This window comes from Aulonocara sp. 'chitande type north' Nkhata Bay, linkage group LG16 (genome assembly GCF_057382095.1).
Source record: "Aulonocara sp. 'chitande type north' Nkhata Bay isolate Kocher_YH1m ecotype deep benthic linkage group LG16, A_spYH_male_GT1.1, whole genome shotgun sequence".
NCBI lineage: Eukaryota > Metazoa > Chordata > Actinopteri > Cichliformes > Cichlidae > Aulonocara > Aulonocara sp. 'chitande type north' Nkhata Bay.
This window is the reverse complement of record NC_141359.1, coordinates 4,243,193-4,261,861: the sequence shown is the minus strand read 5'-3', so window position 1 is coordinate 4,261,861 and position 18,669 is coordinate 4,243,193. Positions and strand designations below refer to the sequence as shown.

Genomic DNA, 18,669 nt, shown 5'->3' with positions numbered 1-18,669 from the left:
ATCCATATGGCCTTCCTCAACCTGGAGAAGGCTTTTGACAGAGTCCCTCATGACCTGATCTGGCACTCTCTGTGATCACACGGGGTCCCTGAGGCCTACGTCGATTTGATCAAGCTCGTGTACAGAAACGTGACCAGCACAGTCAGAAGCCCAGTGGGAACATCGCCACCTTTCAGCATCACCGTGGGCGTGCACCAAGGCTCCGCACTGTCCCCGCTTCTCTTCATCCTCTGCATGGACTGTGACCGCTGACCTCCAAGCACCCTGCCCTTGGACACTCCTCTATGCCATTGATGTCTTCCTCGCAGATGAATCCCGAATGGAGCTGCAACGCCAAACGCAGCAATGGAAGACACGCCAGAGTGAGTACGGGCTGAGGTTGAACACCAAGAAGACTAAGTACTTAGAAGCCGACCCCCAAACCGACGGCACCATCAGCATCGATGGGGAAGACCTGGCAAAAGTATCTCACTTCAGGTACCTCAGATCGATGATCAGCAATGACGGCAACATCCTGCCAGACGTACGAGCCAGGATTAATGCGGCCTGGATGAAGTGGTGCCAAGTCACTGGTGTCCTGTGCGACCGACGAATACCTGACCACCTCAAGTCAAAGATCTACTTTATGGATCAGCGTGTTGGCCGTCCACCGTAAAGCACGAACAGGCCCTTCACACAATGGAAATGCGGATACTGCGATGGTGCCTGGGCCTGAAACTATGGGACCATGTCATGAACACCGACTTCCGAAAGCGGCTGGGCATCGCATCGATCACGGAGACGATGCAAGGAGCGCGACTGTGATGGTATGTGGTATGGTATAAGTGACAAAAACTGCAGAAAAGCGGACCCTGCAGAGCGGGAATAACGCTAGGAGGAGGAAGACTTTGGATCTGTACGTGTTGAATGTTATGGGTTTTTTTAACTATTCTTTATCCAGTTTTGTAATCGTATACAGCAGTAATTGCAATAGTAGCACACATTAAGACCTTTTTAATTAATTTATGAAATGTCTGAAAGTAAATAAATAATAATTTTTGTAGTTTTAAAGGCTTTTGTAATTTGTTTTACCACATACAGGAAACAGAGCTCGGCAGGCTGCTGGGTTGTGGTAAAATGGAATTTGGGCAGGTGAAGGAGTGAAGTCACGGTCAGGTTTGTCAAGCTGGTAATTCTCTTCAGTATTAAAGCAGACATATAACAGCTCATGTAACCTGCTAAATGGGCTAAATCAGCCGCAGCAGTAGTGCAGGCATGGTAATAACAACATGCCTGCAAAGAACAAACACACCACAGCTTTTCACATCATGAGGGTAACACACAGACACATGCTGAGAGCTCAGGCTTCAGTCTGTTTTACACAATTTCATACAACTTGTTCTTTCCTACTGTTGTGTAATTCCTTTTTTTTTTCCTGTCCCATTTGGTTCTTTAGCCGTCAGAATTGTTGTCTGAAGACCAACAAGGATACCCAATGGATTTACTTTGCCAAATGGATCATTATGGCATTGCCGTATTGGTCCATTTGATCGACCTTTGTTTTTATTATTTATTATATTTTATTTTCAGATGTTACAGACGGGACAGACATGAGTGAGGGATAGGAAAGGGAGAAAGCCCCCCCGCCCCAATGGCTAGCAGAGAACGGGGGTGTGTGAAGACCCCATACCTCCCTCCTCCCGCTCATGTGTAGTGTTGCTGCATGTTGCTCTAAAGTGCATTTAAAACAAGGGAGAGCATGGTGCTGCTGCCAGAGAGCAGCAGGTGTTAGCACGGCCCCTCCCGAGAACCCTCAATGTCTACATGGATTTAATTCCTGATGTGTAATTCCTGATATTATCCTCGCAGTCACACAGCTCTGGTTATGACCACAGAAGCTCCACCCACCTGCTGATCAAAACTTGTGTTTACACGAGGCAACAAATCAGAAGAACGCCTCGCAGAGAATGGAAATGAGGGATTTTCAGGCACTGCACAGGGCACAAGTGTTCAGCCCCATCTTTGAATGAACTAGACTGTTTTGGTTGACAGCTGGTTTTTGGTTACTTACTTCGGACATGGTTCTCTGCACAGTACAACATATCTGCGGCGTGGATGAACTGATAGCCAGAGCCCCTCACCCGCAGCTCAGCCTCCGTGTACCCCAGCACTATCTTCCCCCTGTACAAAAAACGACCAGAGTTACCTCGGGCAGCTGTTTACAGTTCATTCCACATGTCACTGTAAAGAAAGCAAAAACAAAAAACTATAGTATTATATTTTAGTATAGTCACCCTGTGAAACTTCTACCAGTGTGATGTTGTTTTAGTTTTCTCCATTTTTCTAAAAAATAAAACAACTCCCACCCATCTGACACACCCATGGATCTCATGAAGGAGGATACATATGATCAAAACAGGTACAACACAACTTAACTTAACCTCCGACCTCGCGTCCACATATGTGGACGTCACATTTTGGGTTATTTGGACCAAAATACTCAATTGTGGTCTACAAGGGCCTGATAGCCACTCACGAGGACATTATACTGCTACTGTTCTATTGAAACAAATATCCTCATACGTGGCTCTCATTTTTCTTAGAAACAAAAATTAGATTAAAAAAAATCTGGTAATTCTTTATTTTTACATTCATCAGGTCCCAATCAGCCCAGATATCAAAGAGAAATGAAAAATGCTGCCGTGGAAGAGTTCAGGTCTTAGGAGGTTCAGCATAACTAGTCTGCGGTTTGTCAGCTAGATTTCTTTGTCTCACTTTGAAAATCATTCAACAGAAAATGAGCGATGGCACCTGAAATCTAACATCCAATGAAAATGCTCCACTTTAGCATGTGGCTAACACAAATCTCAAACCGAACTGTACCTCCTAACCCTAACAAACAAACAAACAAACAAACAAACAAACAAACAAACAAACAAACAAACAAACAAACAAACAGACGTGAGGTGTCTCAGTCGAATACAAAGTACTGAAATGTATTTTTACTTTGCGTCACAGGCCATGGGGGTGAAGTCCAGCTTGTGTTTGGTTCTAAAGATCATGTTCTTGGTTCTGATCTCTAGAATGGATGGAGGCTGAAGAGGAGTTGCAATAGCGAATAATGCAAGCAGCGGCGCAGCTTTCCCTCCATTTTCTTGCCACTGGTTCTGCCCATGCAAGAACTTGAGCCTTCCCTGGATATTCAAAGCCTGGAAGTAAGCAAAATAAGCAGTTATCCTTCTGGTAATGGATGTGACTTTGTATTTGTATTAGTAGATGTACTGTTTTTATAACCTGTGAGTACTACAGGTAACTGTAAAGATGGATCTTTGAGGGAAAACCTCAGTGAAGGTGGGCGTTAGCGGGCATGGGGACATGGAAACAGGTAGCAGACGACTCTGATAAAAGTTTGGATTCTTTTCTGGGAAAATGAAGCTCAGGAAACTGCTCGCCTATCAGTTTGAATATTAGTGATCCAGACTGTGAGTAGAAAGGGCTTTGAGGGTTCAGTTAGAGCTGAAAAGTACTACATAAATACCTGTTCATGTCTTTAACCCACCAGGTTTATAAGAATACACAGATACACTCCTACGATAGATGTCTACGTGCAGAGAACGGGAACGTCAAGTCCAGCGTGTTGATGTGTTAGCTCTGGTAAAAATAGAAAATGTCACGTACCAGGAAACCAGAAGAGTTGTCCAAGAGGCAGCGAAAGCGACACACAAAGCTTCTCTCCAGGAAGGACGAGTTCTCCGGGGGCAGTTGCTCCGGGTTGTAGCAGACCACAGATGAGCTACTGTCAAATTCCATCTCTATAAAAACCACAAAGAAAACTGTGGGCAGAGCCATACTTCCATGTGTTGGTGTGTTTGTAATGCAGTGATTCTTGAAGGTCTGAATGGGCATTAGATATTGATTTTCAACCGGGTCCCTTGGGCACAGAGATTTTTAAAATGACAGTAGGTACTCGGGATGATGAGATACTCAAACTTTATACTGGAGAACGTCCGCTCATCTTCTGAGAAACTCTACCTCCATAAGATACAACCTGTTCATTCAACAGGTTCATTTAAATGTTCCTCCAGCTTTGCTTTTTCCTGCCTCAACTTTTTGAGACACATCAAATTCAACATGAGTTGTTATAATGTAGCAAACTGTCCTGGTTTAAAGATTTGATGTTTTCAGAAATGTGTTCCTGAGATTTGCAAATGATTTAAAGAAGAGAGTGCAAACGGTTTCTCGGAGTCCGTCGGTTGTGTCAGGGCCACAGGTCTTAAACACAGTGCTAACACGTAACACATAAGCATTTTAAAACCCAAACACACTTCACCTCATAAGCCACAGTGAAGATCACAGGGTCATGTGATCTGACCCGAGGCTGTTCTTACAGCTTAAACCATCTGATACTGACATCCAAATGTTCATGGTTGTGTTCATGTGGACAGCAGTGGAAGGTCAAAAACAAAGACTTTCATATTTGAGTCTTTAAGAAGTTCACAAATAATATTCAGTTAGATGATGGCAAAGATAATATTGAAAGATTTGCAGAATCTGGGGAAATCTGCAAGTTTTGGGTCCAACATTGTAACAAACACAATGCCGTTGAAATAACTCTCACAGTTGCAAAGGTAAGTTAAAACTTTACCAAGCAAAGACAGAGTAAAAAAGAAAAACGAGGTTGAGAAACTGGGAAAAGCCTTTGAGGGTAAAGGGCTCTGTAGTAAAGGAGTGTGTGTGCTGAGCTGTCATACAGGAATGACAGCACGTGTGGGGTGAGATCACCTTTGGGGGATGTTGGATCAGGAGGATTCAAAGCCCAGTCCAGGTTTCTTCTGAGCTCCTGCTGGTCCTCCGTGTGGACCAGTTCATACACACTCTGGTGCATGACATCAGTCTGAGAGAGAAAAAGAGACATTTATAAGCTTTTTAAAAACGTAACCTGATTCTAATTCTTTATTTTCCTCAACCTCATTGTTTGTTGATCTGTTGACGTGCAACGGTGTTGGTAGTGTGTAAAGACTGTAGGTTGTGTGAGTCTGACTATGTGAAGTGATCTGAATGTGAATCTATGCTGCTGCTGTTGTAAACATCTGTTGTGCCTCGTCATAGTAGTTACATGGAGACTAGCATCTTCACTGAGTAACACACTTAATGCTACCAGTAAACTAAAAGCACACATTAGGTGATGTAATGGTTTCAACTTTAGTCTAAGAGAAGTTAAAGAATAAAACAAACCTGCTTACACTCTGTGTGCGGTCGACACAGCACTTCTTTTATTTTTATTTTTTGCAAATATTTTTATTGAAATAAGAAAACAGTACTTGCAGTTACCGAAATACAATTGACCTTTCTTCATTTTCCTAAGTAAATATACTTATATATACATTAGGGGTGCAACGATACACAAAATTCACGGTTCGGTTCGATACTTTGGTGTCACGGTTCGATATTTTTTCGATACAAAAAAAATGTTCATGCCTTTTTAATTTGTCATTTATTAAAATTATAAATATATATTTTAACTCAAAAGTACAGTTTTTAAATTTAACCCTAACCCTTGTGCGTGTTTTTTATTTTGACAGTGAATGCGCACCTGCGGACCACTTATGTGCAGCCCTGGTTATTTAGCTCATCATATTGCAGCCACAGAAATTATTTTGTCCATGAAACCATAAAGCTGCACTTTCTTTTTGCCTTATAGTCTGATTTGTCATAACTTCTCCGTTTTGTGGTAAGCTTTTCTTTGGCTGTCACTTCTTCACCCTGACCTGTCTTATTTGGCTCAGCAGAACTGAAATGCTTTTACACGCTCACTCACATAAGCTCAGCGATTCTCTGCGCGATCAACCTCTCACATGTTTAAGCTGTGGGAGATTTCACTTGTCATGTTTGCATAGTAAGCTAACGATTAATAAGACGATGTCAGAGGAATTGGTGCACAAATTATCATCACTCACAGATCAGTGCTGTCGCTCTCTATACACAGTTCACGCAATTGCAAAGTGAAAGCAAAAAAACAAGCGCAAATTCAAACGCGATTTCAATATGTCACATATTGACAGTGGCTCACCGATGCCAATGACATAATTACTAGGGCTGAACGATTATGGAAAATAATCTAATTGCGATTTTTTGCCCCAATATTGCGATTGCGATGCGATATGCGATTATTTTTTAAGGTCTTTGTCTTCTGTATTATTAAACAAAGACAAGCAATACATCATATAGTATGGCCAATACTATATTACATTAATTTTAAACTGTTCTTTCCTGGAAGACAGACCTCTGTTATGATGACATGAGGTGATGCATGAATTGATGACTGACATTTTTATTTAACTTCTTCAATCACAACAGTATATTTGAACATACACAATAGTTTATTTTTAGCTTACAAACATCTGAGCATAAAGTGCTGACAAGGAACCCTGGTGTAAACATTAAAATGAAAGTCAGTACAATGTGCAGATTGCAGAAATATACATAAACAAAATCAGTGGCTTTACCACACTCAGTTTTTCCACATCTGTGAACTACTAGACAGTCATTCAATTAAAAAATAATATTAAATAAATAAAACTAATAAATAAAAAATACACACATCTTACTGATCTCTGTAGTCAGTAACATTACACATAAAGTGCAAACATAATAGCAATTGTATAAACACACACACAAACACGCCTTTAAAGTTTAAAGGCGTGAAATTGGACGGTCTAGTTCTGATTAGCGTCACCGCTGTCTCGGTGGAGTTTAATAAACTCGGCCGTCTGCTTCTTGCTATCTAAAATATAACCAGACACTGGTGTAAATTCTCGACTGTCTCATACTTCTGTTTAATAAGTTTTCTGTTTGACGTTTAGTCAGCTGTGTGAAAACCAAGGAGGAACCCACCCGGGGGATTAATAAAGTTTTATTTTACCTAATCTAATAACTTTAATCTCAGCCAAACCGATTTACTCACGAACAAACAAAACACTGAAAAAAGCCCAACAATAACATTTTTAGGTTGTCTAAGTGACTTATATATTACGTTTAACCCGAGCAGCGAAACTCCGCGGTGATCTGAAAATGATGTGCCGGGAGTTGTGCCGCTCTCGGCCGCATCAGTAACCCTCGAGCTCCCGGCTAGCTGTCGAGCTGGTGGGTAGCAGACGTCTCTGAAAACGTCGAAGCACTTTTGCAAATATGGGATATCTTGATAAACCGAGCAGATATTTGATGTTTACACAACTACTTTCTCGCCTGAAAATATGTTAAAAGTTTATTTTGTGACCCAGAAAGATTAGTATGAGTAATTTTAAAACTTAGTAGCGGCCGCCATTGCTGGAAACTGGAGTTTGGCTGGGCCGCGCTATGAATTCTGGGATATGGTAGTAATTTGGACAGCCTTCGGCACGTCGCTGTGACGTAATCGGTCTACAAATGCGGCCTCAGGAGGATGCAGCCCATGAATTTGGACATGTCCAGAGTATAATCGCAGCCTTTGCGGTTAGAAAATTGCACTTGATCATGTCGCGATATTATCGCAAATGCGATATATCGTTCAGCCCTAATAATTACCCAGCTACATTTCTGAAAGAATGCAAAAGCATTGACATATATTTTTCCTACAATAGCCCGACGGGCAGGGAAGAGATAGATTTTGGTAGCCCGACTGAAAAAAATCACTAGCCCCAGGACGTCGGGCTAGCGATATTGCGAGCCCTGTATCTGATTGAGGAATCACTCATCTTTGGAAAAGAGAGTTTATTACAGAGAAATGGCTCTTTCCAAAATAAAAGCTATACTATCCGCTTCTTCTGGGCTATATTCTCAGCAGCATAAGGAGAATCATGTGCTAACAGCTGTCTAAATGACTCGGCTAAAGTTAGTAGCATGCTTGTTGTTTTTGTCTTTGCACTAGGATGATGTCGGCGTAAATGTGCAGTCATATTCGTTGTGTTCCCACTAGTGCTTTCAGGTTAATCTCGTTGAAATGACCTTAACGCCACAACACGGCAAATCTCCGTTAACGAGCTACCGCCGATCGCCCCGTGTGTGGGGCTAGACGGCCAACACGTTAACGAGCTAACTGCGCTAACACACTAGTTCCCACCCATGTAATTGAGCATTGCATGGCACATCCAACATACTGTTTTACTTTAGTCCATGACTCGCTTACCTTCAGGGTCATACGTCACATGAAAACCAAAATAGTTCCAAAGGCCAGATCTGAATGAGGGTGGGGGAGGTCCATGTGTCTTGCTAGCTTGCCCTGCGCTCTTCCTTCTGACGATCCTGTCTGTGTTGAGCGCTCAGTGGATCTGCGCTCGACAGTGCAGCCTAGGCGGAGTAGTCGAACGCAGATTCACTGAGCGCTCAACACAGACAGCATCGTCGGAAGGAAAGTTGATCAAATAAATTACAAATGTTGTATTGTTCGATACATATGCGTACCGAACCGAAAGCACTGTATCGAACGGTTCAATATCGATACGAATATCGTTGCACCCCTAATATACATATATATATATAAAAAACAACTAAACAAAAACGCATTCTAAAACAATGCAACAGTAACAGAAGTACATTTAGACAGGCACTACCTCTAGACTAGTAAAATAAGAAATAAAGGGTTGGCACTTTTTGCAACCTCTCAACGTATATTTAATTTTTTCAAGTTTAAAAAAAAACACAACATCTTTAAGGCACTGGGAAACAGTAGGTAGGATACTTAACAGACTTCCAATGCAACAATATTAGACGTCTCGCTAATGGGATGTGAAGGCTATAATATCCTTTTGTGTGGAATCAAGTGTACGTGAGCGATCAGGAATCCTGAATACAGCAATCAGAGGACAAGGATGAAGAGTTACCCCAAGAACAGCTGACATAATAGCAAAATACCCAGTCCAGGAACCTTGTAGCTCAGGACACAGAAAAAGCATGTGGCTAAGGTGACAAGGAGAGCCGTGGCATTTATCACCAGTGTTGGTCAAGTTACTTGAAAAAAGTAATCAGTAACTAATTACTGATTACTTCCCAAAAAAGTAATCCCGTTACTTTACTGATTACTTATTTTCAAAAGTAATTAATTACTTAGTTACTTAGTTACTTTTTAAAAACACGATTTACAACCTGAATAGGTGATAAATAGATCTTTCAGCCCAATTCTACTTTTTCTGCATAATCCATCATACAAAATGTAATCAAATGGAAAAGTCTCTTTTTTAACTTGTTTTATTAGTTTTAATCTTTTAACTTTAGGCATCAAGCAAAAATTTAATTATATGCAACATTCTCTGACTGGAAGAAATTAGTTTAACATTTAAACCTATTTTCTGCACATTCCAGCACATAAAATAAAAAAAATTTTGTGTTTACACTCAGTCTTTCAAATAGATGCAAGTAAAACACAGCAGAAAATAAATAAAGTCAAAGACTCAGCGGTGCTGTTGCTCTATTTTCACCTGTAAAGCAGGAGTGGGGTAGGCGGAGGTTTACCCTGGTGCAGGTGTGCCGCGGTCAGTGGAAGAATCCGCGAGTTTCTCTGTGAGTTTCCCATTACGTCGTAGCTACTCGGTGCTTGTTGGAAGTTTAGGGTTTTTTTCTGTAAAAAGAAGTTTTCTTCCCACGCACAGCGGACAATAATGTTTTTGTCCCTTTTTATGGAATCAAACTCAAAGTAAGGTCAGTACTTCCACGCTTTAAACGCTGCACGCTCATACTTTCTCTGCACTCGATATATGATCCATTGTTGATCTGCACACAGCTGTTGTCACTAACGTCACACTCGCTTACGTCACTGTCGTGAGACATTCTCGCAAAAAGTCACGGTTTTAGTAACGCAGTAACGCAGCGTTCCTACGGGAAAGTAACGGTAATCTAATTACCGTTTTTGCAATAGTAATCCCTTACTTTACTCGTTACTTGAAAAAAGTAATCAGATTACAGTAACGCGTTACTTGTAACGCGTTACTTGTAACGCGTTACTGCCCATCTCTGTTTATCACATTTATTTTCCACTTCTGGATACAATTCAGAAAGTCTAGACTCAGAGAAATGCACCCTGTGTATGACCTTAAATTGAATAAGTCCAAGACGAGCGCAGGAGGTGGAAGATCGTACCCTCGCTATAGCCTGTTCCCAGGACTCCTCATGTATTTGAATTCCTAGTTCTCCTTCCCATGGACACTTAAGCTTAACATTAGAGTGGTTACTAAAAGACAGGATAGTATCATAGAGTTTCGAAATGGTTCCTCTGTGATGAGGAATAAATGATAACGTGGTTTCCCACTGCTGTTCTGGAGGTAAAGAGGGGAAATTTGGGAAACACTTGGCAACAAAATGTCGAATTTGAAAATAGCGAAACAAATGGGTGATACGGAGATCGTAACGAGAAGACAAGTTGGCAAAACTATCCAAGACACCATCCACATATAAATGTTTGAACTGTTTTATACTCTTGTCACACCACACTGAGAATGTCGAGTCCAAGAGTGAAGGGGGAAACAAATGGTTGTTGCTTAGACGAGCCGAGGAAGACGGCATTACAAAATTAAAGTGCCGTCTAAACTGAAACCAGATCTTGAGTGTGTTAAGAACCACCTGATTATCAGTGTACAGAGAGGGTCTTACGGGTAAAGAGCAAAGCTGGTAAAGAAGAGCCCTTACATGATGATAGCTCCAACTTACACCACGACGAACCAGAAGATTTTAGCCAGTAGCAAAGTTTAGGCCCAGTAGTGGGCTAGAAAATGAGGTAATGCAAGTCCTCCACTAAATCTGCATCTCTGCAGTGAAGTTTTAGAAACCCTGGGTGGCTTCCCTCCCCAAATGAAAGAACCAATAATCTTGTCCAGTGAAACAAAAAAATGTTTCAGCACAAATAATTGAATCGCCTGAAATAAAAATTTTGGTAAGATGTTGGTTTTAACAGCATTAATCTTACCGATTAAAGGAAAGGGGGAGATTACCCTGTCTTTGAATATCAGATGTGATCCTTGTATAAGAGGAGACAAATTTGCTGATTTAAGGCCAGATAGAGAACGAATCACGTTAATCCCTAAGTACTTAAACCCAGATGGACTGAGACGAAAGGGTAGATTGGACTGTTGAAGTTGACGTGCTGCCGTATTAACAGGAAAACACTCACTTTTCCCTAAATCTAATTTATAACCTGAAAACAAGCTGAAGTTCTCCAGAATACCTAAAACAGCAGGGATGGAGCGTGTGGGGTCAGTCATATATAATAACAAATCATCTGCATACAATGATACTTTATGTGTAATTCCATTACGGATGATACCCCTGAATACAGAAGAAGATCTCAATGTAATAGACAGAGGCTCGATGGCAACGGCAAAGAGTAAGGGAGACAAAGGGCAACCTTGACGACAACCACGACCCAGCGCAAAATAATCAGAGTAAACATCATCAGTATGAACACTGGCTTTAGGGGACGAATAAAGAAGCCGAATCCAGGAAATAAATTTATCGCCAAAACCAAATTTCTCTAAAACTGCAAACAAGTACTCCCACTCCACCCTATCGAAAGCCTTTTCAGCATCTAAAGAAATCACAAGTTCGGGAAATTCAGATAGATGCTTTGAGTAAATAACATTAAAGAGTGTACGGGTATTAAAAAACAGTTGCCGTCTCTTTATGAAGCCATTCTGCTCTTCAGAAGCACATTCATTCATTTTAGCTTTATCTGTGGGAAATTCGGACCTGTACAACGAAGAGTAAAATGTTTTAAAGGTAGAATTAATTTCCAAGGGATCTGTAGTGATATTGTCATAAGAGTTTTTAATACTGGGCATCACTTGTGAGGAGGCCTGACGTCGTAGCTGATGTGCCAACAAGCGACTAGCCTTGTCACCGTATTCATAATATGAGCCATGACTGCGTAGTAACAAGTGCTCAGCCTCTTTGGTTGACATAAGATCAAACTCTGCTTGCAAATCAAGGAGCTGCTTCAGTAATTCTGGAGAAGGGTTCAGTGATCAAGGTTACTAATTGCAATTGGAGGACGGGACTGGAGACAGGAGGACGGGCAGCAGGTGAGTAAGTGACGGAAGTGACGGACAAGGTAAGCGACTCATGTTGTAACTGACGTCAGACGCCGGAGATTTTGGCGGAAAATTAAAGCAAATGGTAGCTTAGATTTGAACAAATTCATTTAAGCTTCAGCATTACCAAATACACTTATCAATTGTCTTATAACTAACACTATTTGTCTAAATAATCTCCAACACCCTGGAGAACAACGAGGAGAGTTTAGAGACTCTCCAAGATTACATCGATCAGTGCTTTCAGGATCTCGTGATGAAGAAGACCCCGTGTGCAGCTTCCCCGGCCAAAGCTGAGACGCCGTCGTCGAAAAGACAACGCCCGGCAGATTCCCCCGGCTCAACATCGCCAGCCGGCAAAGATATTGCCGACATATTGGAGTCAATCAACAAGCGATTGTCCAGTTTCGACGCAAGGCTGTCCTTGGTGGAGATTCTTCACCGAGAATTTAAATGCTTGCGAGAATCCCTGGAGTACAGCCAGCAGCAGGTGGAAACGCTTGCTGCTGAAAATGCCACGCTAAGGGAGTCGGTGAAATGTCTCACAGATAATGTTACCCAGCTCAATAGAGAAAATAAAAAAATAAAAGAAACAGTTATCGATCTACAAGCTCGTAGCATGCGTGATAATCTGGTATTTTCTGGTATTCCAGAAGCCGCTGGAGAGGACGCGGAGACCACGGTAAAAAGCTTCATCAAAACCCACCTGAAGCTGCCGGAGGACACTGTGAAGAACATCGTCTTCGATCGGGTACATCGCCTCGGCCCCATTCGGGCTACGGCCGGGAGACCACGTCCTATCGTGGCCAAATTCGGCCACTTCAAACAAAAGCAACATGTGAAAAGCCGCGGCAGGGAATTAAAAGGAACGGACTTCAGCGTGAACGACCAGTTCCCCAAAGAGATCTTGGAATGACGCAGGGTCCTCTTCCCAATCCGACGCGGCTTCATCCAGAAGGGCTCCCGCGCTGTCATCGCTGTGGACCGGCTGTACGTGGACGGACAGCTCCACCGCGACCCCAACATCACTCCGTGGCTGTATTAACCTCACACCAGATAAGAATCAGCTACACCATTTCCCTATCCACTCACACTAACTTGCATTAACATCTGTTTAACTTACCAGCATCAAATCGCATCTTAAAGTGTGATTTCATAGCAGAATTAACACCGTCACTCTCCGTCAGTGATTTAATTGGAATGTTTACGTTTTGTTTTGTGTTTTTTTTTTCTTCTCGTTTTTTTTCCTCCTCTCTTTTCCCCCTCTTGGTTTTATGCTGCTCACCCCTGTCCTTGGTTTCTTTCTTTATTCCTTTCACTGCCTCGATCACCTGCTTCGACACTCATCCACAAACATCCTTTATTTCGACACATACGCACCATGCGCTCAACGGCAGCACATTTACATCAGTCAGACAGCGCACACAGTCATATAAGATACACACACACTTAAGCCAAGCCTACTCACATTAGTAACTATGCATACACAAAGTCAGACTCAGGGAGCATCTCGCCACACATTTTTTCTCTCTCTCCTTCTCTTTATTTATGAACAAGTGACGTATTCTCTCCACCTGTCTAAGCGACGCACACAGCATACATCCCTAGTTATACACAAACATCTATGGGTACACTGAGGTTCATTACATGGAATATAAATGGAGCTGGCTCCAGAGTAAAGAGGTTAAAAATATTTAACCAACTCAAAAAACTACAGGCAGATGTTGTCCTTTTACAAGAGACCCACAGACCTCTTAGAGGTTCGAATGAACTTAAAACACCTGAGTTTCCCAATGTGTTCTCAGCTTGTTATAATTCTAGACAAAGGGGAGTAGCAATTTTAATACATAAAAATATTAATTTCACAGTACTCGATACAGTTATAGATCCAGAGGGCAGATTCTTAATCATTAAACTATCTATACGTGATAAAAAGCTATGTATTGCAAGTGTATATGGTCCAAATGTTGATGATCCCTCATTCTTTCACGGTTTTTTCAGTGCACTCTCTGAACACTTAGATGGCACACTTGTTCTTGGAGGCGACCTCAACCTTGGACTAAATGAAGACATGGATAGGCTCAATACAGCGGGAACTCAGCGTAATTGGCAGTCCATAAATATAATCAAACAGTATATGAGTGACTTTGGTCTTTGCGATGCATGGCGCTCCCTTCACCCCACCAGTAAGGAATATACTTTTTTCTCACATGTCCATCACTCTTACTCTCGTCTGGATTATTTTTTGGTCAGCAGCTCACTGCTGAGTGACATTTCAGACACTGAGATTCACCCTATAGCTGTCAGCGATCATGGTCCTGTATCTTTAACACTAATGCACAAGAATAATACTACGCCAAGTAAAAACTGGAGATTTAATATATCATTGCTTAAAGATGAAGACTTTATTAAATATTTTAAAAAAGAGTGGACTTCATATTTGGACTATAATGACACTCCCAAAACATCAGCTTCTGTTCTATGGGAAGCAGGGAAAGCTGTGATGAGAGGTAAAATAATTTCTTTCTCATCACATAAAAAGAAAAAAGAAAACAAAAATATTCAGGAATTAGAAAAAACCATCAAATCACTAGAAGAAGCCTACGCGTCCCACCAAGATCAGGAAACATTGAACAAAATACGCAAAACAAAACTAGAATTAAATGAGATAATTGATAAAAAAAACAAAATTCTTAGTACAAAGACTACGCCTACAAAATTATGAACATGGTAATAAATCCGGTCAATTTCTAGCAAACCAGCTAAAAATAAATAAAGAAAAAACAACTATATGTGCTGTTCAAGATTCATCTGGGAACACATTATATGAACCGATACAAATAAACAACATTTTCAGGGATTTCTATAAAACGTTGTATTCACCACAAATAAACCCATCTAAAAAAGAAATTGATCAGTTTTTGGACAACATAACTCTTCCAAAATTATTGGACACTCAAGCAATGGCACTGGATTCACCACTGACACCAGGTGAACTCCAGGAAGCCCTGATAAGTATGCACAATAATAAGGCTCCAGGTCCAGACGGCTTTCCTGCAGAATTCTACAAAGAATTCTGGTCGATTCTAGCACCAGTTTTCTACAGAACGTTGTTGGAAATTAAAAAAAAGGGCAGACTTCCATCAAATATGAATTCTGCAAACATTAATCTCCTGCTAAAACCAGGCAAAGACCCTGTATATCCCTCAAGCTATCGTCCAATATCCCTTATAAATGTAGACCTTAAAATAATCTGCAAAGCTCTCTCAAAGAGACTGGAGAAAATAACCCCCCTCTTAATTCATCCTGACCAAACTGGTTTCATAAAAGGTAGGCACTCATCAACAAATACACGTAGATTACTTAATTTGATAGACTACTCATACAGTAAAAACCTAGAAACTACAATATTCTCTTTAGACGCAGAAAAAGCGTTTGACAGAGTTAACTGGAAATTTCTATTTGCAACTTTACACAAATTTGGTTTTGGATCCTCTTTCATAAACTGGTTAAAAATATTATATAATTCCCCAACAGCTTGTGTTAGAACAAATGACCAGACATCCTCCAGCTTCTGTCTCTTGAGGGGCACCAGGCAGGGATGCCCACTCTCCCCTTCACTATTTGCAATTTTTATTGAACCACTAGCAGCAGCAATTAGACAGAATTCAGTAATTAAGGGCATAAAATGCAAGAACGTGGAACATAAAATCAGCCTTTATGCGGATGATGTGTTACTCTTTCTCCAAAATTCACAAACCAATATCTCTGGGGTGATTGAATTGATAAACTCTTTTGCAAGAATATCAGATTACTCAATTAACTGGTCAAAATCTACAGTCCTACCGATTAATTGCTCCCTCCATAATTCCTCTTCTACACCACTGCAATCGGGAAATATAAAATATTTAGGTATTAATGTTTCTCCCAAGCTTGCAGATCTAACTAAATTAAACCATATCCCACTTCTAAAGAAGGTAGAAGATGATCTGGCTAGATGGAAATGTCTACCCATATCACTCATGGGAAGGGTTGCCGCTATAAAAATGATGGTCTTACCAAAAATAAATTATTTATTCTCAATGATCCCAACTAAACCGCCACAAGATTGGTTCAGATCTCTAGATTCATGTATGTCCAAATTCCTTTGGAAAAATAAACCCCCACGTATAAGCTTAAAAACACTACAAAAGACCAAGGATAAAGGAGGACTAGAACTGCCTAACTTTCAGCACTACTTCTTAGCCAACAGGCTTCAGTTTATCTCAGGATGGCTAAAACACACCCTCTTAGATGAACCTTGGCTAGATGTAGAACAAGCACTCTGCAATAATCTAGAGATCTCAGACCTACCATTTATCAGCTCAAACATCCAACGACATGAATGCTTTAAAAGCATCAACATCAGCTCTTCTCTGACAGCATGGTGGGAGTTTCTAAAATTGACGGCGTCTTCATTAATCCCATGCAAACGTACACCTATCTGGAATAACCCTGACATATTACAAAACAATAATATGATAAACTTTTCAGATTGGAGTGGTAAAGGAATCAAATATTTAGAACATATACTAGAAGGAACAGAATTTATTCCATTTGACGGACTAGTTACACAATATGGGATCAACAAGAAAAGATTTTTAGAATATCAACAAATTAAATCCATAGTAAAAAAGAAATTTAAACCGGGTCAAGTTGAACTACAAACACCACCAAGTGTGGTTCAATTTCTTACTCTTAAACCCCCCAAATTACTATCCAAAATATACAGAATGCTTTCTAAATTAGATGAATCAATATCACTTCCTATTGCAAAATGGGAAGCGGATTTATCAGTTAACTTAGACCTAAACTTCTGGTCTCAGATTTGCTTAAAAACCTTTCATCTAATTAGAAATCCCAGTCTTCAATTAATTCAATACAAAATATTACATAGAGTGCACTATACAGGTCATCGGATGTTCAAGATGGGCTTTTCGTCTACCAACAACTGCTCACACTGCCAAACCAATTCACCGGACAATTATATCCACGCTCTTTGGTTCTGTCCACCAGTTCAGAAGTTTTGGCGCGAGATATGTGAAGACTTATCAAAGTGTCTGAAATGTAACATTCCAACTTCCCCCTTAGTGTGTTTGTTGGGCAGCTTAGATAATGTCACTTCAGAAAAGAATATCGCCCATATGGTTTTCACTGCCCTATGCATAGCCAAGAAAACTGTCCTCATGAACTGGAAAAATAAAAATAATCTTAATTCTAACCAATATAGAAATTATCTATTAGATTACATTAGTCTTGATACAGCCTCTGCCACCACATCAGATCAATTGCTCTGGGCTCCTTTGATCAGCTCCATCACCTAGTGGGGGTGGGGGGTCATAGTTTGGTCCCGCCTTCACTGTTGTGATTGGTGTGGGGGTAGGGACAGGCTTAGGGCGTCGGGGGGTTCCCCGGAGGCATCTTCCTTGGGGGGCTCAACCCGGGGTAGCGGTCATGTCCGGTTAGGGGCTCTGTTGGCTCTCAGGTGACTGTTTCCTCGCGGCTGCGTGCAGCGGGGCTAGGGGAGGGTCTGTGCTGACGGACGTGGGTTACTGACCTGGTAGCCTGTCTGCCCCTGGGTAGGTCCGGGATGGGCGTGAGGTTCTGGGGGCGCTCCGTCTCTGGGCTGGGACCCGGACCGGGCCTCGGGGGCTTGGGTCCTGGTTGGTGTGTTGCCGGGGTTGTGGGCGGGTGGGTGCATGGGGGCCCAGCCCTGGAGCAGGGTGCCGCCGGTGCGTCGAGCCACCTGGGGGGCTCTTCAACTGGTGGGGGAGATTGTCACATCTTGCAGGAGCTTTCCTCTCCTCAGGAGCTCCCTCTGCAGGAGGGGGAGATACAGGAGAGGTGGAGGAAGATCTCAGCCTGGGCGTTTACTGTCTTATGTAGTCTGGAAGATGAGTGGATGGTGGGGTGGGTGCAGTTTTCTCTGTGGTGGGGTTGGGTGGACTGTCCCGGGCTCTGTGGGGCCGGGCGGCGCTGCTGCACTGGGCCCGGTCTGGATGGGCCTGGGCCCCCTTTCCCTGGCGGGTCGCGGAGTATGGGGGTGCCTACTGGGGTCAGCGGGGGAGCTGGCCCCAGGGAGGGGTCACTTGCCCCTCCCTTCCTTCCCTCCCCATCTCCAGCTGCCTCCCTCTTCCCGCTCCACCACAACCACCCACACATGCAGGGCCTTGGAGTAGGGGTATGTCACCAGGGTGCAGAGGAGGCTACCCCCCCCCCCCCCCCCCCCCTCTGTCCCCTTCTGGCTGCCTCTGCCTCAATTTTATCCCACAACTTAGACATTCACATTATTCACACTCTCATTACACATACATATAGGATCTTGGGGGTGGGCACGATACACGGAGTCCAAAGTACCATCAGGGTGTACACCCCACCCCTGGCATCGTTGCCCACCTCTCAATTTTAAATACACGTAGACATTGAGGGCTAGCAGGAGGGACCATGCGCTTACCTGCTGCTCTCTGGCAGGTAGCTCCAAGCCCTCCTGGGTTTTAAATGCACCTTAGAACACACATGCATCAACATTACAATGAGCGGGTGGAGGGAGGTTTGGAGTCTTCTCTCACCCCCGTTCTCTGCGACCTGCTGGAGCAGG

The 18,669-nt window shown here is 42.3% G+C and overlaps 1 protein-coding gene across 3 annotated transcripts in view; it reads right to left on the bottom strand.

Moving 5' to 3' along the window:
- LOC147310840 (aryl hydrocarbon receptor-like) overlaps positions 1 to 18,669 on the bottom strand; it is a 69,273-nt gene that overhangs the window by 18,246 nt on the left and 32,358 nt on the right. For all 3 annotated transcript variants that reach the window (XR_015125405.1, XM_086267018.1, XM_086267017.1), the window contains exons 5-8: positions 4,762 to 4,873; positions 3,658 to 3,791; positions 2,986 to 3,188; positions 2,051 to 2,160 (exon numbers count right to left, since the gene is read on the bottom strand). Coding sequence is in view for 2 of the 3 variants with exons in the window: in XM_086267018.1 (XP_086123144.1) it covers positions 2,051 to 2,160; positions 2,986 to 3,188; positions 3,658 to 3,791; positions 4,762 to 4,873 (559 nt within the window). In the remaining variant the exon portion in view is untranslated. The remainder of the gene's footprint in view (positions 1 to 2,050; positions 2,161 to 2,985; positions 3,189 to 3,657; positions 3,792 to 4,761; positions 4,874 to 18,669) is intronic.